Here is a 24663-nt window from a genome sequence, read left to right on the forward strand (position 1 = left end):
ACTGACACTATGCTGCTGCAACAGGATCTGAAAAGGTTGAGCAGATGGGCTGAGAGGTGGCAAATGAAGTTTAACATTGACAAATGTAAAGTACTACACATGGGAAACAGCAACCCCAGAGCAATGTATCAACTCTGTGGTACTACACTGACAGTGGTAGAGAATGAAAGGGACCTGGGGGTGGTTGTGCAGGCAAATATGAAGTTCTCTGAGCAGTGCAGATGGGCTGCAAGAGTAGCTCATGGTGTATTGTCAATGATATATAGGAATTTTTTTAGCAGGGATAAGGAGGTGATTATTCCCTTGTATAAGGCAATGGTCAGGCCACACCTAGAGTACTCTATACAGGTCTGGAGGCCTTATTTCAAGATGAAAGATGTAGAGCTGCTGGAACGAGTACAGAGAAGGGCAACAAGATTAGTGAATGGAACAAAGGGGTGCTCTTATGAAGAAAGGCTTAAGTTTTGCAAATTACAGTGTCTGGAGACTAGGCACTAGCCAGGTGATCTGATAGAGGTGTATAAAGCCTTGAATGGTTTGAGCATGCTCAATGCTGATGGGATTCTTCCTCTCGCTCAGAATAATCACCTGAGAGGGCATAAATTCAAATTGGGGAAAGACAGATGTAGGATAGACGTGCGGAAATTTGCCTTTAGCCAGCAGGTGGTTGGTTGGTGGAACAGACTTCCATCCCTTGTCGTGGAAGTTGATAGCCTAAATAAGTTTAAGGCTCAGCTGGACAGATATTTTGAACGAACAGAGGGGTGAAGTGGAAGTGTGGTTTTTTTTTTTTTTTTTTGGCTGATGCTGCATAAGCTTGCTTTCTTGCATCAAATGCCTCTACTAATGCTAATGCTAATTTAACATTGACAAATGCAAAGTGCTGCACATGGATAGCAATAACCGAAGAGAAACGTACCAACTGTGTGGTACTACACTCAGGGAAGTGGGAAGTGGAATTACCTGGGGGTAATTGTGCAGTCAAATATGAAGTTTGCTGAGCAGTGCAGATGGACTGCCAGGGCAGGTCATGGAGTCTTGTCAATGATATATAGGAATTTTGCTAGCAAGGACAGGGAAATGATTATCTAGTTATACAAAGGAATGGTCAGGCCACACCTAGAGTACTGTATACAGGTCTGGAGGCCTCATTTTAGGAAGGATGTAGAGTTGCTAGAATGAGTTCAAAGAAGGGCAACGAGATTGGTGAGGGGCTGCTCTTACCAAGAAAGGCTTAAGTTATGCAAATTGCAGTGGCTGGAGAGTAGGAACTTGCTAGGTGATCTGATTGAGGTGTATAAGGCCTTGAATGCATTGAGCAAGCTGAATGGTGATGGGATTCTTCCTCTTACTCAGACTAAGAACCTGAGGGACCACAGTTTCAAATTGTGGAAAGATAGTTGTAGAATAGATTTCTGAAATTTGCCTTTAGCCAGCAGGTAGTTGATTGGTGGAACAGGCTTCCATCTTTTGTTGTGGAAGCTAATAGCCTAATAAGGCTGAGGTGGACTGGCATTTTGAACGAATGGAGGAGTGAAATGGGAGGGTGGTTTTTTTTTTTTTTTTGGCTGATGCAGCATAAGCTTGCTTTCTCGCATCATATGCCTCTACTAATGCTAATGCTATAACATCATTGAGACTTCTGCTGTTGACACGATCACCAATAATATCACAATGCAGATACTAACAGCTGCAACAGTTGCCATCCCACAATCTCAAATAAGAACCATAGTCATACCAGTCACTGGAAAATAATGATTGTAACAAAGGGAAGGGAAGGGAAAAAAATGCAGCATGGAACATCTTCTACAAATATCGCACCACTCCACCACTGCCAACCTTATTTACGTCAAGAGACTGAGGATCAAAGCTTATTATATCTGAAGAAAACCAAAGAAGACTCGTGGATAAAATTCCCTTCCTCAATCAACAAAAATACAGATACCCAAATAATGTGGGAAAAAATAAAGAAGCAAATGGTAAATATCATAGGTTACCTTCTTCTATTATTAATTGGAATGGGAAGATCTCTTCTCCTGGGGAGATTGCAAATGCCTTGAGAACTGTGTTCTATGAATTGTCTGCCTCACTACATATCAACCATCTTTTCAAAAACTTAAAGCGGAAGTTGAGAAAAGCAAACTAAACATCAAAGCTACCTGTCCTTTACCCTAAAACCACTCATAATATCTGAACTGAAAGAAGCATCTATATATATCTCAAGAAACAGTACTCCTGGCCCTGACAGAATTTATTGTATAATGCTTCAATATCTTGATTAGAAATCACTACTGTCATTGCTAAAATTTTAAAGTTATCTTCTCTGAACATTTATTTCCCATTTCCTGGCAACATTCTTATGTAATAGCCATACCTAAACGTGGAAAAGATCATTCGGTTTCTCACATCTATAGAGCAATTTCTCTAATCAGCTGCTTGTGTAAGATACAGGAAAAAGTGGTGCACCATCCACTCACCTGGTAACTTGAATCCTGAAACATAATCAGTTTGGCTTTTGGAAGAATAGATCTTCCTTAGATCTCATGACAAATGTTGAATCAAACATAAGGAATACCTTCATCAGAAATCAACACCTCATCATGATATTCCTTGATATAGAGAAAGCTTTCAATACCACATGATGCTATAGCATCCTAAGAGTTTCCATTCTGTTCATATGAGAAGCCAGTTACCATATTTTTTTCAAGCTTTCTTCGACATGGGTCCTTCCAAGTTCAGTACTAGCAGGTTCTATCTTAAACATGCACACAAGAAGAAGGAGTCCCACAAGGCTCTGTTCTCAGCATAACTCTGTTTGCAATATGAATAAACAATATCACAAATAGTTTCCAAACATTGTCGATTTGTATCTCTATGTGGATGAACTTGCCATATCCTGCTATTCTTGGAAAATGAAACTATATTGAGATGCATCTACAAATATCCATAAATAATATTGAATTATGGATGGCACAAAATGGATATAAACTCTCAAGCCACAAAGCTACAGCCATATATTTCTGCACCAAAATGCATCCTGAACCTGAGTTACACTTGTCCAATCATCCTCTTCCAATTATGAACAGTATTTGTCTCGTAGAGCTAATTTTTATTAAGAACTTCCAGGAGCACATTAGATATCTACAAATCACTTGCACAAAGAAAATGAATATACTCTGGGTCATCTCCAGTACATCCTGGTGTGCAGATTGTCATAACCTGCCTCACTTACATAGGTCTCTAATTAGATCTTGGCTAGATTACAGAGCACCTGTTTATGGTTCTGTTAGGGAGAGCACCTTAGCCTGTCTTGAGCCCATCCAACACTCTTCTCTTTATGTTGAGGCTCACAACCTGTACTCAACATTAGAAGAAAGATGTTAGTGATGAACTACTCATCTAAAATTAAAGCCTCCCCACTCATCTTAATAGGCCACTACATGATTTGCAGTGGGCAACCCACTATGCAAATAAAACCAGAACAGTTCGGCCTCCTGGTATCAGATTGCAGAATCTAACCGTATGCTGGGATATTCTGCTTGATAATATCCTCAGAGAATCTATAAGATTCAGATCCCCTGTGGACTGCATGGAGGCTCTCCGGATTTTTTGATTCTCACACTTTCTTTTGATGATTACTCTGAGCAATGGGGTAAAGGTGCTATAGCAAATATTAACAACCAACAACTACATTTTGCTCATACACAAAAGTATTCCCACTTTATTAAGATCAATACTGATGGATCAAAGTCTGATGATAAAGTGGATGCAGCTGCTGTCTATCCTAATACAACTGTTTCTTTTCACTTCTGGCCAAATGCAACAGTTATACTGCTGAGTTCCTTGCCATCAAGCTTGCCCTGAAAAACATCTCACTCTTCTCAGTCAATATAAGCATAATATATACTGAGTCAAGGAGTGCTCTTTTAGCTCTGAAAAATGATTCCTCACTCTAGTATTTTATTAAAACTCCTAAGACATGAGCTGATACATCTTAGTGAGCATCAGCAAACTGTTGTCTTCGCTTGGATTTCAGTATACAGTGGTATTCCAGGAAATGTGTGCAGATGATGCTGCAAAGAATCCATCCAGCAAAGCCTCAATAAATAATCTAGTCCCATATTCCAATTATAAATGCAACATACAGAAAATATGTATGGAACAATGGACACTTCTGTGGAAAATTCACACAAATAACAAGCTGTTTCAACTAAAACCTGAACCACACTTATGGACTTCTAGCTTCTGTAAAAATAGAAAAGAAGTAATCCTAGTGAAAACCTGAATAGATCATACTCATCTCACCCATCTCTTTCTGCTTACAGAAAATGATCCTCTTCAGTGTACGCACTGCTTGCAACCATTCACAGTAAAGCATATACTCGTTAAATGATGCACTTCTTTCAGTTTACTTTCAGATCTTCAAGAATCTTTGTCACTTGACTGCATCATATGTAACGATGCAGATCTGTCTGAATTTTTTTTTCTATTTGAAACAAACTGAAATGTATATAGACAGGTAGATATTTGTGTTATATCTTATTTAGGGCAGCACATTGAGCATCAGTTTAACTCTGCCTTGATACACTGTGATGAATACAGAACTCCATAAAAGGCCAAAAAAAGTGTATGATATTAAGTTTGTGCACGTGTGTTGTTTAGTTGTTTCTGGCCACTTTTCTGCAGGGAAAGCCTCCCAATTCCCCTCTACACCATGAGGAGATAGGCCACAACTAAGTGCAACATGTAGTGGACCTCAGGCACTAAAATCATTGTCTGCCATAAAGGGTGAAATCCAACACCCACTGGAGGTAGTGCTATACCAGTGGATCTGACCATTTCTAACTACTGTCTGGGCAGTTATCATATGTAACATCAATAACCTTGGCAAGTAATAGTAATAATGGAAACTGTTTTTTTTTTTTTTTTTTTCAGAAAAATGTCCTAAGAACTCACCTTTTAAATCTACTCTCTGAAACAGGTGTGGGCAAACTTTTGGCTGAAGGGCCACATTAGGAATTCAAAAAGAAGGCAGGCCGCACGTAAAATACTATTTTTAGATATATATTATTTGTTATCATGAAGAAGAAATATAACATAAAAAAAAAATTATTCTCTAACAACGAAGAATTTAATGAGATGAATGGAACTGTTTTTCATCTTTTAACATTTTTTTAATTTCGGGTGTTAATTTTATAGTTGAGATTCTTAAAACTGCTTGTAAATGTTCATCGGTGATGTTTGATCGTAAAGAATTTTTATTTAGATTCATGATGGAAAATGTTTGTTCACATATGTAGGTTGATCCAAAAATAACCAACATTTTTCTGGCAAAATCTTTTTAAGTTCGTCGAATTTGTCCGAATTAAGAGTATTGTAAAATTTGCAGATTTCCTCACAATGGTGCAATTCCCTTAAATCGGTATCACACTGCAGATCTATAATCTGAAGCTGTAGTTCACTCGGTGCACTATCAATTTCTATTGAAAATGGGTCGCGCACTATTGCCAAGCTTGTCTCAATTTTTCGGAAGTCGCCAAATCTTTGTGAAAAGTCATCATTCAAAGCGTTGATAATTTCACAATATTTTTCAAATTTATTTTCTGGAATCTCCAGCAACTTCATGGTTGGAAGTTGCTGAAGATTCCTAAAAGCTGTTGCTGGTTGGAAGTTGCTGAAGATTCCTGGTCTACCTTGTTAATCAATAAATGTCGAAGGAACAGCTGGAGTTTTCGTGCCTCCGTAGCCAGGTGGGCAGGAGCAGCAGTGCGTAGTACATGCTTCTTGATTAGACTGGGGTTTGAGCCCGTGACCATCAAATACGGAGGTTGCGGAAAGGTCAGGGATTGACCACCACATATCCTCGGAGCAATATGGCCTTAGTTGCTAATGCTCCTAAAAACCAAATAACAAACAAATAACTGGAGTTTTAATTGAAATCCATTCAAACCTTTTACCATTTTACCGTATAAATTTTTCCCTTGTAACACGGTGTTGAAAGTGTGTCACGATGTCCAGGGTAAACGCAAAATCACAAATCCAGTTATTATCTGTTAATTCGGGAAGGTCCATAATATTTTTCAGTTTTAAAAATAGAATGATGTCATCTTTAAGATCCCATACTCACCAAAGAACTTTTCCAAATCTAAGCCATCGAATTTGGCTATGATAAGGAATATCTGTGTACTCGGATTCAATATCTTGAAGAAAATTAACGAATTGTCTATGTTTCAGGCCCCTCGATCGTATTAAATTTACTAGTTTAATAATACAAGATGTGACATGTTCAACTTTTAACACATTTTTACATAATACTTGTTGATGTATAATACAATGAATCGTAATTAAATTATAATCAGGATAGTTTTCACAAATTTTATCCTGAATTTTCTTTAACGCTCCAACATTTTTACCTGTCAAACTTGGTGCTCCGTCAGTTGTTATGCTTATCATTTTGTTCCATTGTAAATTATATTTTGTTAAGCATTTTTCAACTTTTTCAAATATATCAGCTCGTCGAGAGCTATCGAGTACCATGTTATGGATTCTAATACTGATAATAATTGTTCATTCAAATTTGTATCAATAGAGTCAATTCTTCTTACTACGGTTCACCGAGATAAACTTATATTCTCAAATTTGTGTTTAATGTTAGGACATATAATTCCACAAACTTTAGTCATACATTCTTTAATATAGTCTCCATCAGAAAAAGGCTTGTTGCTTTTTGTAATTATATGAGAAATAACAAAACCTGCCTCTATAGTAGCGTCTTTTTCCTTAGTCGCGTAAACACATTTTGTTGTCTATAGATAAATTTTGTATCAATCCATCAGCAGTTTTCTTTCTCGCTTCCGGAGTTAAATTTGCACCATATTCGGAATGTTTAGTAGTGAAATCTCTTTTAATATTGTACTCTTTCAACACTGAGACACTCTCTCGTCAGATGAGACAAATAATCTGGTTATTTATGTTAGAAAAAAAATATTTTGTGTTCCACTCTTCATTGAAGACGCGATGTTCTTGTTGAATTTTTCGTTTTTTATTCATTTTTAAAAAGGGCATAAATATTATTTTTATTGCTACTGGTACCAAGATGATAACCGAAGATAACGCAAAAAAACTAACTGCAGGATGACCATCAGAGAAAACAGATTGGAAATGCAGCCGGTCAGCAGTCCTATCCTATTACTCTGCCACTGCAGCAAAGCAATTGTCGTCATCCGGTTGTCTGTTACCGTAGTTTCGCGCAGTTAGTTTATAATCGCAAATTATACCGTTATAAAAGTGCCCGCTCTGGTTCGTGCACAATTTCAAATTCTATCTCAATTTGAACAATAGAGAGATGATAAAACAATTTACAAGTCGACAAATTCTATAATGTATTTTTTCAAAAAGGTGTTGAAAAAGGCATAAAATAAGTAAACTTTTTTCGAAAATACAATTAAAGCTCTCGGGCCGCATGCGGCCCATGGGGAATAGTTTGCCCAGGCCTGCTCTAAAAACTGGTTGATTTATAAGGCTTATATAATTATCAAGTATATATCTGTTAACTAAATCCAGAAATGGAAATGCCATAAATTGGATCATAGAGCTCTCAGCATCGGCCTGGAAATCTTTGAGCCAACAATCAAGAATCTATATAAACTGGGGCAGCCACCATTTTCGTGAGCATGTGGCTGTTCCCAAATGCTACAGGTGCTGTCGCTTTGGTCACACGACCCACACCTGTAAGCAAACACAGCCTACCTGTGGCCATTGTGCAGACACCGGACGTGAATTCACATTCTGCCCCAGGAAAGCAGAACCTGCAATTTGTGTGAATTGTAAAGAAACGAAGCTATCATTTTGTTTTGGTTTGGTTTGTATTGAGGTTTAATGGCGCATGGACTATGCAGGTCATAATGCGCCAACTACCATTTGGTCACTCACTACGGGATAATAAAGTGTCCAATCTACATAAAGGCTAAGAGTGCCCAACAAAACAGAACCGACTATGGTGAATAACAGGAATCACTATAATCAAACAAAGATTAAATTTGCACAGCACAATGCTCAGAGGTCTAAGGCTGTTGCCACACAAATGGCTAAAAAAAGCCATGGAAGAAAATTATGAGATACTAATGCCACAGGAGCCCTACACCTGCAACAAAGAAGTAAAAGGCTACCCCCTACATTAAAAGATCATACAAGTCGATGGAGACAACCCATGGGCTGCCATCGCTGTCCGGAATCCTGACCTCACGGTAACCAAGATCTCAGACCTGTGTACAAACTGGGCCATATGTGCCCATATAGCCTCACCGTTAGGGGAATTTTATGTCACCTCTATATATGTGAACATATATAGTTGTCAACACCATGACAAGATATATGCAAAATATCCACCATGACAAGATATATGCAAAATATCCAACTACAAATTGCGGAATGCCAAACTCATAGTAGGAATGGATGCCAACTGCAGATCCCCTGCTTGGCACAGTGAAAGACCAGATCATGGGGGGGGGGGTGCAAGAAATGGTCAGCGCCTGTAATCTAGCAGTTCTGAACAGACCTAATCAACCATCAACTTTCTCCAGAACACTATGGGAGGCAAATATAGATGTAACTCTCGCCACTCGGTCGATTGTTGGGCATCTCTCCCCCTGGTACAAGAATACTGGACTACGTCAGACCACAGAGTCTTAACCTTTGACCTACACCACTCCCTCGTAGCACAGTATCCACCTTGATTCCTCTCGTCAAGATACACCATCCAAAAAGCAGACTGGAACTTATTCCAACAGACATTGATGGAAAAAGCCAGGAATTTCAACCCAAAATATCTCAATCCAAACCAACACCAACGAAAAGTAATGCAGCTTATAACTGAAGCAGCAAACATGGCCATCGGGAAGAAGTCCGTTCCCAAAGCGGTCCACTGGTGGTCACCGGAACTCCAGGCAATAAGACAGTGAGTGAATAATGCCTGAAAAAGGTTCCAAAGGGCACTTAGATCTTGGCCCCAAGCAGAGGTTGACATACTCAGACCAGCAATACTGGGAGGTCAGGAACCAATATACGGCTCAAATTAAAACAAGAAAGAGACTCTCCCGGGAAGACCTTGTATCCACAGTGGGAAATGCAGACCCCTGGGGAGTGGTATATAAAGTCACCACCAATAAATTCCCCAGGGGAGGTCATTGCTGCCACCTTAACACCTCAAGGGACATACACCAGATCCTGGCACTCTTCCATTAATAATATATTGGACCATATACTCCTACTTTCAATAATTCCACACACGCAGGAACAGAGAACTCTCTGTGAGGGGAATGATAAATACTCCACCCAGACAGTGGAGCCCTCTTTCATGATAACGGAACTCAACATAGCTGCAGCCAAAATGCAAAATAGGAAAACTCCCGGCGAAGATCAAATAGAGCCGGAAATACTAAAAAAAGGCAGTGGAAATTATACCGGATACTATATTAAACCTAGCAAATGAATGCCTCATGGAGGGTTCCTTTCCAACTTTGTGGAAGATAGCCCGAGTCAGACTTATCCTGAAAAACCCCACTAAACCCCAGGACGTTCCAGGCTCACACAGGCCTATCACTCTGCTGTCGATGCTGAGTAAGCGCGTTGAGTGACTCATCTACCACAGAATTGAACACTGTTACCAGAATGCTCAATTGATGTCAAGAAACCAATTTGGTTTCAGGAGGAGATGCTCCACCACTGATGCCCTCTAGAGGATCATCGATGCAGTCAGAAACTGTAACAGGAAATATTTCCTCCTCATCTCAATTGACTTCATTGGAGCCTGGCCAGGCTTCGACGGGCTCAAATCCCATCAAATCTATTTCGCTGCATTAAATCTCACCTGGAAAACCGAAGAATCACTGTCAGCACTCCTTAGTGAAGCACACTTTACCTCTGTATTCAGACTGGTTTACAGGGGCTGCCCCCAGGGATCCGTCCTGGGGGCCGCTCCTATGGAACCTGGTGCTTGATGAGTTTTTAAATCTGGATATTCCAAATGTCATGCACAGGCATACACTAATGATCTGATTATGATGCTTCAAGCAGACAGCAGGGCTCAACTCGAGGCCATGGGCAATCATGCCACACACATGCTACAGGAGTGGGCCAAGAGGAATCTTCTAACGATCTCAACCGCAAAAACAAACTCAATACTCCTCAGGGGTGCTCTTGACCCTGGTAGACCTCCATTAATCAAAATAAATGGAGCGACCATCAAACTCAAACAGGAACTAAAATACTTAGGAATAATACTAGACCGAAACTTGAACTTCACATCTCATTTCTGTTATCTCAGAATGAAAACAAGGAGGCTCTCGGCCCTGATAACCAAAATCACCAGGAAGGACTGGGGACTAAGGAAGAGGGGCCCTCTCCCTTCTATACAAAGCTCTCTTCATCCCTATCCTTCCCTATGGTGCAGGCGCCTGGTATCAGAAAGCAAACACCACAGTCAACAAGAAAAAGCTGGAATCGATCCATACTATTGACAACAATAGAGCCTGCTGCACAGTGAACACCCATGCGCTCCAGGTCCTAGTGGGCTTCCTTCCCCTGGACCTGGAGATTGTGCGCTGTGGGCTGCTACATCAACATTCGAAAGGAAGAACCACAACTTATCTAGACTACACAATAGATCCTCAGAAAATAAGAGGTTAACGGAACATCTGCAATCTATTTGGCAAAATAGATAGAATCTTACCACAAAAGGGCAAGTCACCAAAAAATTTATACCCAATGTCAGTAGGGTATATCCTATCTCCCCGTCCTGGTTTTCCCCTGGCTTGCACACCACCTTCCTTCTTACGGGACATGGCTCTTTCAGAGGGAAACTCCATGAGCTGGGAATCTCCGACAACCCGAGCTGTAACTGCAGTCAGGAGGAAACCTGGAAACATCTTATCCATGACTGTGACAACTATGAGGACCTCAGATGTCAGCTATATACATGCATCAACTCCTTGCTAAGAAACCGAGAAGAAATAATATTGCAAGAAGAAGATAATTACTGAGCTTTCACCATCTTTGCCCGCGAACTCTTTGAAAGACAAAGATCCCTGCCACATTATCACTAACCTATGAAAACACAGAAGTAACTAGCCTGAGATGACTGCAAAACTCTGAACTAGTGACCACCTGAAGTAGATACAACACATGAATGTAACGAACTGGACCTGACTTCTGGACATAGACCTCCATCAGACTAATGCAAAGACGAAGATTGCAACTTGGACTCAGACCTCCGAAGGACTCGAACGCAAAGGTGAAGATTGCATCTTATGATGCCATACAGCCATATGGCACCCCGGCTCTGTCTAGCCTGCTTTTTACTCCTCTTTCCCTAGAAGGGGGAGGGAATGGCCTGCTGCCTCCCCCATCCTGCCACCCCTCTTTCTCCTCTGGTAGGGCTTGGGTATGCCCCACTATTTCAACAGGGGTCATCTTCCCTATCGACCCCTTACTTCCAATTTCCAACCCCCCCAATCTTCCACCTCCCCTCCCATCTCTTTCCCCTTACACAGCGCCTACCCCACACATACAAATTTAAAACACCAAAATTCATGCCTGACCTATTAGGAAATCTTATCACCTCCAGCGCTTATCCCTTATAGCCCCTCTAAGCAGCGTATAATATATCATCTTTGCCCAAAAGAACGCTTCTTGATTAGACCGGGGTTCGATCCGTGACCACCAAATATGGAGGATGCGGAAAGGTCAGGGAATGACTACCGCATATCCCTGGAGCAATATGGCTTTAGTTGCTAATGCTCCTAAAAAAACAAATAACAAACAAACAAACCCCAAAGAAAAGAAGAACTTTTATTTTATTTATTTTTTTGTTTTTTTTTTTATTCTTTATTTTAATTTTTTAAAATTTTATTTATTCATTTATTATTTTTTTTTAGGTCCTAGCCACTGAAATCTCAGGAAAATAGGTGGTAGGACCTGCCAGAGCAAACTTTAAGGGAACACCTGGCTGGCCCCCACGTGGCGGAGTACGTAAACGACAGGTCCCATCTGGGGCCTGGCGGCTAACAAGCCAGAGGAACAAGGGGCACAACATATTACACAACATGACCCACACACTTTTAAACCTCTGGCCTTGACAGCATACTGTCCTCGATACAAAGAACATACGCTGTCAAGGCCAGAGGTTTAAAAGTGTGTGAAACGATCTAATGGCTTTTTGGGTCTAAAAGCTGTTAGACCCAAAAATACTCTGTACTCTGAAAGCTACGATCCCGCCCTAATAACCTTTCCTTTTCCATTTAGCATTAGTATTAGTAGAGATACACATGATGCAGGAAAGCAAGCTTATACAGCATCAGCTAAAAAAAAAAAAAAAACCCCCTTCCCATTTCACTGATCTGTTCATTCCAAATGTTTGTCTAGTTCTGCCTTGAATTTATTTAAGCTATCAACTTCCACAACAACAGATGGAAGTTTTTTCCAGCAGTCAACTACCTGCTGGCTAAAGGCACACTTCTGCACATCTATTCTACAACTGTCTTTCTTCAGTTTGAATCTATGCTCCCTCAGGTTTGTAATCTGATCAAGAGGAAGAAGGCGCCTCCGTAGCCAGGTGGGCAGGAGCAACAGTGCATAGCACACGGTTCTTGATTAGACCGGGGTTCGAGCCCGTGACTACCAAATACGGAAAGGTCAGGGAATGACCACCGCACATCCCCAGAGCAATATGGCCTTATTTGCTAATACTTCTAAAAAAAAAAAACAAATAACAAATAACAAGAGGAAGAATTTCATCATCGAGCTTGCTCCATCCATTCAAGGCCTTATACACCTCAATCAGATTGCCTTGCAAGTGCCTAGTCTCCAAAAGTTTCAATTTGTAGAACTTAAGCCTTTCATCATAAGAGCACCCCTTTGTTCCCTTCACCAGTCTTTTTGCCCGTCTCTGTACTCATTCTAGCAACTGTACATCCTTCCTAAAATGAGGTTTCCAGACCTGTATGCAGTACGTAAGGTGTGGCCTTATACAATGGGATGATCATCTCCCTATCCCTGCTCACAAAATTCCCGTATATCATTCAGAAGGCCCCATGACCTACTCTGGCAGCCTGTCTGCACTGCTCAGAAAACTTCATATCTGACTGCACAATTACCCCCAGGTCTCTTTCATTCTCCACTACCCTGAAGTTGGTACATTTCTCTAGGGTTACTCATATGCAGTACTTTGCATTTGTCAATGTTAAACTTAGGTTGCCACTTTTCAGCCCATATGCCCAACTTTTCCAGATCCTGTTGCAGCAGGATACTGTCATTACTATTATTAACAACCCTGCCAACCTTTGTATCATTTGCAAACTTTGACATTAAGATTGATATACCTTCATCAATGTCACTGATAAATATACAAAACAACAATGGGCCCAACATCGAACCCTGTGGGACACCACTAATAACATTAGTCCACATAGAGCAGTATCCATTGATTACCACTCTGTCTTCTCCCACTCAACCATCCTTTTATCCATTGTAGCAACTTGCTTTTAATGCCATATTGCTCCAATTTGTACAGTAGTCTTCCACGTGCAACAATATCAAAAGCTTTCCTGAAATCCAAGTACAGGAAATCTCTGACTTACGTAAGGGTTGCGTTTCATGGAACGCTACATAAGTCGGATTTTACGAAAGTCGGGGAATTTCCCCCATGCTTGTGCAGCACTCGCAACTGTGCTCGCTGAATTGATTGAATCAAAAAAGAAATGTTCGACGAACATGTAAATAGAATTATTTGTTGTATTTATTCAATTTTTATATCATGTGAAGGAAAAATTACAAAAGCCTGCAAATTAAAAAATTATAAAATTACAAAAAAGAGAGGAGACAGGTATAATGTCAGTAAGTTTTACCTCTTGAGCATCTTTGCCAGAATCAATGTTTTCAGCTGATAAGTACACTGCTGTATAGATTAAGAAGGGGTCAGCCTCTCAACTTTACAAAAGAACATATTAATGGATGACTGCACGGTGGCTTTTTTCTTTTCATCATAGATTTATTTCTAGCAAGCAAGCATATCATTCAACCCTCTGTTAACTTTTAAGAATCGTTAGGATCTATCCTCTAAAACCTCGCCATTGCCGATGCAATTTCATGAAATGCCATTGCCATCTCTCTGGCGATGAAGCGTCTTGGCTGCTCATTTGGTTCATCTTGAGCTTCATCGGCATTTTCTTCTTTCACTATTGCTACCTGCAAGTCAATATGTTATGCATTAGATAATTCCTTCTCTTCTTCCTCTATTAACTCCTCCGCATCTTTGGCATCAACTTCAAACTGAAGTAGCTCTGCAACCTTTACAATCTTATCTGTAACCTCTTCATATGATTTGTCTTTTTCAAATCCTTTGTAGCCTTTTATGTGCCGTGGGCATATTTTCTTCCATGCGCCATTTAAATAGCTTTTAGTAATTTCTGCCTAGGCCTTATTAATAATGGAGTGGTAAATATTGTAAGATTTCCAAAAGTCTCTCAACGTAATTTTTTTCTCATCGTCTATTGCAGACAATGCCTGAGCAAATGTTGTGCGTAAATAGTATGCTTTTAAATTCGAAATAACACCCTGATCCTTAGGTTGGGTGAGTGAAGTCGTGTTTGGTGGTAGAAATATGACTCTCACGTTTGAATTTAAATCATCTAGATGCGTAGGATGTCCAGGAACATTAGAAACAAAATCATGAAAGGAACGTTGTTGTCTTTACAATATTTTTCAACCTCGGGAATGAAGTAACATTTAAACCAATCCTCAAAAAGAGTTATTGTTACCCATGCTCTCTTATTCGATCAGAAATGCATGGGTAGGGTGGCTTTATTGATGCCCTTAAATGCACGAGGATTTCCAGAATGACACATAAGCAGTGATTTTAATCTGTAATCTCCTGCTGAATTAGCCCCAAGCAGGAGCATGGCCCTATCTTTTGATGCCTTGAAACTTGGCATTGTATTTTCCTCTTTGGCAATGTATGCTTGATCCGGCATTTTTTTACAATACAGAGCAGTCTCATCAATGTTAAAAATTTCCTGTGTTGAATAGCCGCCATCAATAATTTTTTCCAACACATCACAAAATTTCTGTGCAGCTGCAAAATCGGCACTGGCGACTTCATCGCATACTTTAATGTTATGGAAACCAGTGTGATGCTTTAACCTATCTTGTTGCTTGCCACGAACTTGGATTGAGGTTCACTGTACTTATCCTTAATATCTTTATAAATACTTATTGGTTTTGCTTGAATGGTCATTAGACTCAGGGGCACTCGCTTCTGAATCTGATTTTCCATCCATATTATTAACAGCTGTGCCATTTTCAATATAGCACCTGAACGCTGTTTTGTGATCGCTGTTGATCTTAAGTGCGTTGATCCTTTGACATGTTCTTTTATACGTGCACTCCCCTTTAAAATAGTATTCACTCTTGAAGCAGCGAGACCCAATTCCCTTGCAATAGATGACAAACTTTGTCCTGCTTCATACTTCTTAATTAATCGTCTTCATTTCTAAATGAATTTTGTTTCATTTCCTGGCACTACCACCACTTGCACTTTCCATTGGTCGCTTTCCCTTCATCATTGTAATATGTAAATAGGAATGAAAAGAAGTTTCTGAAAATTTGTTTTTTTTTATGATTGAAGATTTCAGTGAAGGGGAACACATTTCACCATAATAGCCTCAAAACCCACACAATTGCAGTTATCGGTATTATCGCAAATTCAATAAAATCGAGTTTACTACCCATTTATAATTAGATGCACTAACAGAAAAGCCCAATAAATCAGAAAGGGCAAATTGTTTTTATTGTTTTTTGGTCATGACCTCCAGAAACGTGCTTTAGAAAAATATCACAAAGGCATTCAAAATTGATTCTTATAACGGGAACATATGATAACGATGGAAGGGTAGTGCAATTTCCATTATAAATATGATCTTTTAGAGAGAGATAAATAGCTTCGTAATATAGTGAAATTTTCAACTTCCAAGGACTTGGAATGAATTACAAAAAAAAATTACGATATTTTCACGATACCTCCATTTATTCCTACAGGATGCAGAATATGTTTCCACAAATTTTTTTAAATTTGCATTGGCCAGCAAAAACTTATGTAAAGTCGAATTTCCGTAAGTCGAGTATTACGTAAGTCGGGGAGATCCTGTATTTGATATCAAAATTATTTGTGCATCCAGTTCCTTTGTGACCACGTCATAGTATCCAATAAAATTGGTCAGACGAGACTTCCCCTTGACAAACCCTTGCTGTATCTGAATTATTACTGCTATGTTGTCTAGATGATCCTGCAATGCTTCTTTAACCAGTGACTCCATTATTTTCCCTGCAGCAGAAGTCAGACTAACAGGTCTGTGATTACTCATGTCACTCTTTGATCCCCCTTTGTTAATTGGAGATACATTTGCACATCTCCAGTTGGTGGGGACTTCCCCTAAGTCCAAGTATGCTCTCATAATTATGGCTAAGCGTTTCTTACTTCCTTTGCTTCCTTCTTTAATATAACCGGATAGATCCCATCTACCCCAGGTGCTTTTCTTATGTTTAACTTCCACAATTTATCCTCCACTTTGCTCTTAGTTATTACAAAATCATTTAACTCCCTGTTAGAGTTTGAAAAATATCTGGTCCTCTTCTCCTTGAATAACTCATGTGTGAATATAGATGCAAAATACTCATTTAGTTTGGCATCTATCTGAGAATGATCATCTACAGTCAAACCATTGATATGAAGTGGACCAATCTGATTCATCTCCTTCTTTGATGAAAAGAAGGGGAGCAAATTTCCTGTTTCACACTTTGAGCAAATTTTCTCTTTCACACTACCCTAGGAGGTGAGAGATCACAAATCTTAAAAATGTCAAGATTTTTGACAGCTATATTTCCAACATCCTGCTTTTATTCCCTTTTGTGCCCTTAACCGATGATAATTGTTTTTCAGTATCACTTTTTCCCTCTGTCCAACATACTCTGGTCATATTTCACCTATTATTATTGCATAATATATTTTCCATTTCCCTCTCAGTAGTGTCATCAAGAATAACTGCTTTCTGTTAGGACAGCCCCTTCTGCTCTTGATGATCCCTCCTACACCCATGTGGGCAGGCACTGTTACTGAGTTGGGCAGCAGAGTACTTGCTGAGGCTCCCAATTTAATTCATTCGAAGGTAATAACTTTTTCTTCAAGTGCTCAGCATTCATCCCTCAAATCACGGATTTGATCAATTTTCTGCATAAATTCCACAGCAGTGCAAGCAATAATTAAGGCCTTGATTCATAGGATAACCACATTGGCAATTTCCCCAAATCCATGCCAAGGCATTCTCACTGCTCTGAGCCATCCAGTTTCTGCTGTAGTTCCTTCACAAAATTTTGGCTCTAAAATTCAGTTAAACTGCAGCACTAGCAAATTTCAGTAGAAAATTATTACCCTAATAACACTTTCTTGAAGTAATACAATAATATGTTCAGTATTATTATATTTTTTTATTTTTTATTTTTTTATGAAAGGTATCAAAACCTATAGTACTTAGTACCATGCATGGGTTGAAGGAGAAGTATGGGGGGAGGGGAATGCCGGAAACTTTGCTCTAGAGACTAAACATGGGTTTCACCACTTCAAGCCTCCAATAAGCAAAGTGGTGGTTAATGTATTCATAAAATTTATAAAATAAATTATAATATTAATTGTATACCTACAGAACTGATATAAAAAATGTTGAAGGATTATAATTATTTACAGTACAAGATACAAGAAATAACTTGCCAAAATTTCCTCTCAGTTCCTCTCTCTCTCTCTCTCTCTCTCTCGGTGAAATTGTATTTTGTGAAATTCAATGACTGAAATGAGATATTTGTCTGCATTAAGTATTGAACATAGTCGTTAGATTATTATTTTTTTTATATTTTTAGTACACAGAATAATAAATTGAAATTCTCAAATAGGATTACTTTGTATTTTTACACAAAGTTGCATTGGTTTCCTGTTTTTGAGAGGCATACATGTGCATACTGCATCACACCATAATATGTTACACACTTATGCTATAAATTTTTCCTGTTAGCACAGAAAAAGTTACTCCTTTTTGATTTTATCTTCCAGATATTTGTATGTTGCCAAAAGTAAGAGGGCCTTGCAGTGGTTCTTTCACTCAGTGGTTCTATGACCATAACAGTGACCAGTGTGTGGAATTTTTTTTCAGTGGTTGCCAAGGAAATGCTAATAGATTCAATACTAAAGATGCTTGTGAGAGCAGATGCAAAAAAGAAAAGCTAGACTCTTCTTTATCACCTAGTGGTAAGGTTTATTTTGGGTATTCTTTCTTTCCCACTTCTTAATTTAAAAAAAAAAACAAAAAACTTTATTTTATTATGAATATGAATAAGAGAGGGTTAACTGCACAAGTATATTTTCTCTTAACAATGCACAATCACACTTATTTATGTCTTGCATATCCTTAATATGCTATGGTGCAAATATGGTCTGAGTTTCTGTGTGTGTGTGTGTGTGTGTGTGTGTGTGTGTGTGTGTGTGTGTGTGTGTGTGTGTGTGTGTGTGTGTGTGTGTGTGTGTGTGTGTGTGTGTTAGAACCTATAGTAGTTAGTATCAAGTGTGGGTTGAAGGTTGAATAGGTGATAGAAGATACTTGTTGAAATTAGACTTGAATTTCTGTAGATTTTCTGGAAATATGTGTGATGGGAGGTTGTTCCAGAAAATGGAAGGTGAAGGGATAAATGAAGAAGAAATAAAGTTGGTTGTCTGAGTGTCAGGTTGGAAAGTTGGACAGCAAATGGATGTTGACTTATTGTGGCATGTGCTTAACTGGTTTGGGAGGAGGGGGGATTATAGAAGCAAATTCAGAAGAACAGTGCCCATGAAAATATAAACAAAAAGGTATGTAACAGAAACTGGAAGGTGGAATTCAGTGTGCTGTCATCAGGAAAACTATGGATAGGATTTCCAGTCAATGGAAGAAGGTCATTAATATACAAGAAGAAAAGAGTGGGTTAAAGAATTGAACCTTGGGGAACACCAGCATCAGTGGAGAAGTCAGAAGACAGGGAGCCATCTACCATCACCAGAAGTTTTTTTTTTTTTTTGGTTTTTAGGAGCATTAGCAACTAAGGCCATATTTCTCCGGGGATATGCGGTGGTCATTCTCTGACCTTACCGCATCCTCCGTATTTAGTGGGCACGGGCTTGAACCCCGGTCTACATCAAGAAGCGTGTACTATGCACTGCTGCTCCTGCCCACCTGGCTATGGAGGTGCCATCACCAGGAGTGAACAGTCAAAGAACCATCTACCATCACCCATAGAGAACAGTCAGAAAGAAACTAGATACCCAATTACAAATAATGGCGAAGGTAAAGAAAGCCAACACGAGAACGATGAGAAATGTCGGATAACTTATGTGGAAAATTAGTTTCCTGATACAGCACTCCAACACTGCTCACTTGGTAAATAGTTGGTATGCCTGGAGCAGAAGTCGAGAATGATATATTGATTGACAGGTAGGTGTGGCAAATGATGTGCTGATTGATGCATCAACACAACACGCAATAACATCGGTTTAGTAGCACTCAGAAGTACTAATGGTAACTTACCTTAATCGCACATGCCCTAATGAATGTTTTCTGTAATGATGAAAAAAGGTCAGGTTACCTTCGCTTGAATGCTATGGGAGCTTGAACCCCTCCCAAAGTGGAGGGGGGTAACATAACCTTTTTTCTTTAGAATTACAGTCATATTTAGAAATACATTCATAAAAAAATTTTTTTTTTTTTTTTTTTTTTTTTATGAATTTTTCTTTTATTTTATTTTTCTTGTTCAATAATATGCCCTAATGGTGAAAAAATGTCAGGTTATCTCCACTTGAATCCCATGGGAGCTTGAACCCCTTCTGAAATGGAGGGGTTAACCTAACCTTTTTTCTTTAGAATCATTGGTGGACTAGCGCATAAATTGTTTATTAACAAACGCTATCAATGAACGGAACAAAACTTTTATTAATTTAGTTTTCATCAAAAAATCAACCAACATTTTATTTTCCTTACAAATTTCCTCCATCTTTAAAAGATTCATTGCTACTATTACCTGTTTTCCCCTTCATCACAAAACTACTGTGCACCATTCTTTACTCATAAATATACATTATAATGCCAACCAATGACTACACAGTACCTTATTGTCTGTCACGCCCACCACCACCAATCATTTCATTGTTTGCCATGCCTACCTGTCAATCAATATATCCTTCTCGATTTCGGCTCCAGCCTGATAACACCTACCATCTGTTTACCGAGCGAGCAGCGCTAGAGTCTGGTGTCTGGAAACTAATTTTCTGCTTAAGTTATTCGACATCTCTCGTTCTTCTCATGTTGGCTTTCTTTACCTTAGCCCAAATAACAATTGGCAAACCATAAAATGGAAGCCTGTTTAGAAGACCTTTTTACCAGACACGATCAAAAGCCTTTAAAATGATGAGCAACTGCTTAAGTTTTACCAAATTTTTTCATCGAATTTGACCATAGGTAACATAAGCCAGTATATCTCCACTGGATTGACACTGATAGAATTCATATTAGCATTAGTAAAGGCACATATGCAAGAAAGCAAGCTTATATAGCATCAGCCAAAAAAAAAAAAAAAAAACCACACACACCCTTCTCATTTCACCCATCCTCTCTCTCTCTCTCTCCAAATGTTTGTCTAGTTCTACCTTGAATGTATTTAAGCTATCAACTTCAACAACGACAGATAGAAGTTTGTTCCAGCAATCAACCACCTGCTGGCTAAAGGCAAACTTCTGCCGCACATCTATCCTATAACTGTCTTTCCTCAATTTGAATTTATGCCCTCTCAGGCAATTATTCTGAGCAAAAGGAAAAATCCCATCAGCATTGAGCATGCTCAAACTATTCAAGGCTTTTATATACACCTCAATCAGATCACCTTGCAGGTGCCTAGTCTCCAGACACTGTAATTTGCAAAACTTAAGCCTTTCTTCGTAAGAGCAACCCTTTGTTCCATTCACTAATCTTGTTGCCCTTCTCTGTACTCATTGCAATAGATCTACATCCTTCTTAAAATGAGCCCTCCAGACCTGTATACAGTACTCAAGGTGTGGCCTGACCATTGCCTTTACAAGGGGATTGACCATTACAAGGGGATAATCATCTCCTTATCCTTGCTAGAAAAATTCCTGTATATCATTGACAAGACACCCTGAGCTACTCTTGCAGATTGGTGTTGCATATGGTGATCATTAAAGAGATGGAAGATTTCTAGATACTTTATGAGTTGACCATTAATAGATTTCTTCATTTCTTTAGAAAGAATAGAAGTGAGTGCAGTGGGACAATAATTGGATGGGAGATTTATCACCCATTTTAGGAACTGGTTGGATATGACCAATTTATAAGGCAGAAGAGAAAAATAAATGTATGTCCAGTGGAATAATAAATTGTAAAGGCAACACAGAACAGGAGTAAACTCAGGAGAACAGGATTTGAGAACAAGTGGAGAAATACCACCAGGGCTTGGAGCTTTCTTAGCATAGAGATTGCTCAAAATTCTTCTGATATCCTTTTGATGTCCACAGGACGCATCAAGTGGAGTATACTGGAATTGGCAGGAGATGGTTTATCAAGATTGTCAATACAGGAATTAGAAGAAAATTAGGATGCTAGTAAGTTGGTTTTATCTTTAGCTGAAGTGGCATCAGGTTTTAACAGTGGTGGAGTAGCGATGTGAAAAAGGTGTACGCAACAGCTTTGGCAAGAGACCAGAATGTTCAACTACTATTTAGACAAGAAGCAAGTGTTTACCCTTATTCTGTTCAGAATCTAATTTGGACTACTTCACAATTGGTATGAGCTTTGCCGTAGGATAGAAAATGAACCCTGAGATTTGGATGCAAGACAGTTGCATCATTTTTATCTTGAACAGTCTTAGAACATTAATTGGAAAACCAAGGTTTAGATAAAGGACAAGTGTTTAAGGTGACAAGTGACTGTGAAATGTAGGATTTTGTCCCAACAAGAATAATTTCACTAACATGATCTGAGCAAATGTTCACATCAGAATATTTAAAATGGATATCTAACCAAAGAAAAGATGAATAGATATTTTGCAGATATTTAGCATTCTTGTAATGCCAAACAGCACAAGGTTGAGAATGGTCATGAGAGAAAGGATTCACTGTAGAAGAGACTATTGCTAAGTTGTTATCTGAGGTCACTAGAAGATATACTTGGAAGGGCTTGCTGTTCATGAGAAAAAGATCAAGAAGGTTGGCTGTGTTTTGGATCATCTGATATTCTGGTAGTTAAATTAACAGTCTCTTTGTTTGGTCATTAGTAATTGTAAAAGCCTCAGCATTTGACGAGTGGGGTCTGTTGACTACAAAACTGAAGACATCTGGAGTTGTGAACATTAAAATTGCCAAGTAAAATTATCTCATCATTAGGAAAGTTGTACTGGAGAAAGTCGAGTTTCAAAGAAATGAAGTGTCAAAGAAACGAAGTTTCAAATGATTAGTAGAATTGGGAGATCGATAGAGATAACAAATGAATTTGATGGAATGGGGTATAGAGGGATTTTCAGCCAGAGAAAATCTAAAAGGGGCAACTTCAAATTACTAAATCTCTAACATAATATCAGAGCTGACATGTACACAAGTACTACCTATGAAGCGAAAGGAATCATACAGGAAATAAGTAGAACAACTGAGATAAGCAGTGGTTGAATCAATTGATAATTGGGATTCTGTCAGAAAAACTAAGTGGAGCTTAGTAGACTGTAAGTTTTGAAATGAACATTGAGATTGGAACTGAGACCGTATCTGTTTGTAAAATGAATTAGGAATTAATTGGGATCTTTTCATAGATAAGTTTTTTCTGTTAGTTTGACTATTCATGATTCAGTAGTAAAGAAAAGGTGGGGGGGAGGGACATGTATGAAGTAATGAAATTTTTGGGTATGGTGTACACACAGTGAGAATATAATCAGCTCCTTGACAATGCTCCCATGCACACAAACACACACACACTACTCAGACTCCCTCCAGTCACTATCTGGCAAAGAAGAGGCAGTGACATTATACACTAGCTGATCTGGATCCTCCCAGAGAGAGTTACCAAAAGATTCCATCTAGTGACTGGTGTATGAACACCATTTTAGACCTGTGCCCTCCAATCTTGCTTACCGGAAGATTGGAGGGTACGAGTTCAATCTTCGTTACAGGAAGATTGGACTTGCTACAACGCCCATCATGAACTGAAAATGATATCAGTCAAACTGCACATGATGGAAGAGATGGAGAGTTAGCATTAGCATTAATAAAGGCACATGATGCAAGAAAGCAAGCTTATATAGTATCAGCCAAAAAAAAAAAAAAAAAACCCTTCTCATTTCACCCATCCACTCATTCCAAATGTTTGTCTAGTTCTGCCTTGAATCTATTTAACTTCTATAATGACAGATGGAAGTTTGTTCCAGCAATCAAATCAACCACCCACTGGATAAAGGCAAACTTCTGCACCTATGACTGTCCCATCTTCAGTTTGAATTTATGCCCTCTCAGACGATTATGCGATTATTCTGAGCAAGAGGAAGAATCCCATCAGCATGCTCAAACCATTCAAGGCTTTATACATGTCAATCAGATCACCTTGCAGGTGCCTAGTCTCTACACACTGTAATTTGCAAAACTGAAGCCTTTCTTCGTAAGGGCAACCAGAGTTGCCAGAGCTTTTCTTTGGAGGCTGAACATGGGTTTCTCACTTCAAGCCTCCATAAGCAAAATGGTGGTATTACACTGGTTGGTGGGAGTCATCTACCTAGTATTGCCTGGTAACACAGAGAGGGTGGCATTCCTTTGTGTGCTTTGGATGCAACACCTTGACACTGCTTATGTTGGTTCAAACCTGAGTTACCTCCAGTATACTAGCACTTGGAGGGTTATGAACAGTCCCACCATTGTGAAGGTGCAAGCAGAGGATTTGGATGTCACAGGATGATTGGACTTCCTGATATTTAGTCCACTTGACTCAAATGGCACCTGAATATCAGATCAATCAGTGTTTTAAACTTCCAGATAGCAAGCTCTAGCTTGTCATACCCAAGAGAATGTTTGTGCTAAGCCTGAATGATGAGATATGCTTAAAATCCAAAAACATTGTTCGTTATGTTGGTAATCAGCCAACAGTAATAACAGTAATGCTAGTAACAATTAAGTAATTCACTATAGGATTTCAGTTAGTTGACATTTCAATTTGAAAGACTTAGTTACCAAAACAAATTTAGTTTTTGACTAGCCTGTGACCAGTCTAATTACAGAGGAAAGATAGATGATATATTACATTGAACAACAAATTTAAACCATTTTTCCTTTTTCTTCAATAAAATTTGGGGATCCTTGGGAGATTCTTTTTGTTGCTTCTTTGAAACTAATCTCAGATTTGGGATGATTTCCCAAAAAGTATGAAACTCTTGCTTAAGAATATATAAAATGCACTAAATATTACAATTGCATTGAAACATGAAGACAGATGTTATCATCCTTAGAAGCTTAAATTGCAAAAAAGTGGAATGAGCAGGGCTAGGTCAATA

At 38.9% G+C, this 24663-nt stretch overlaps 1 protein-coding gene across 1 annotated transcript in view; it reads left to right on the forward strand.

Annotated features, from left to right (window-relative positions):
- LOC150084650 (papilin-like) overlaps positions 1-24663 on the forward strand; it is a 967274-nt gene that overhangs the window by 714489 nt on the left and 228122 nt on the right. Inside the window, exon 28 of the mRNA XM_090376529.1 lies at positions 18152-18346. Within this exon, the coding sequence (XP_090232655.1) occupies positions 18152-18346 (195 nt within the window). The remainder of the gene's footprint in view (positions 1-18151; positions 18347-24663) is intronic.

Source organism: Mastigoproctus giganteus, chromosome 6, assembly GCF_048544385.1.
Source record: "Mastigoproctus giganteus isolate SK-2022 chromosome 6, ASM4854438v1, whole genome shotgun sequence".
NCBI lineage: Eukaryota > Metazoa > Arthropoda > Arachnida > Uropygi > Thelyphonidae > Mastigoproctus > Mastigoproctus giganteus.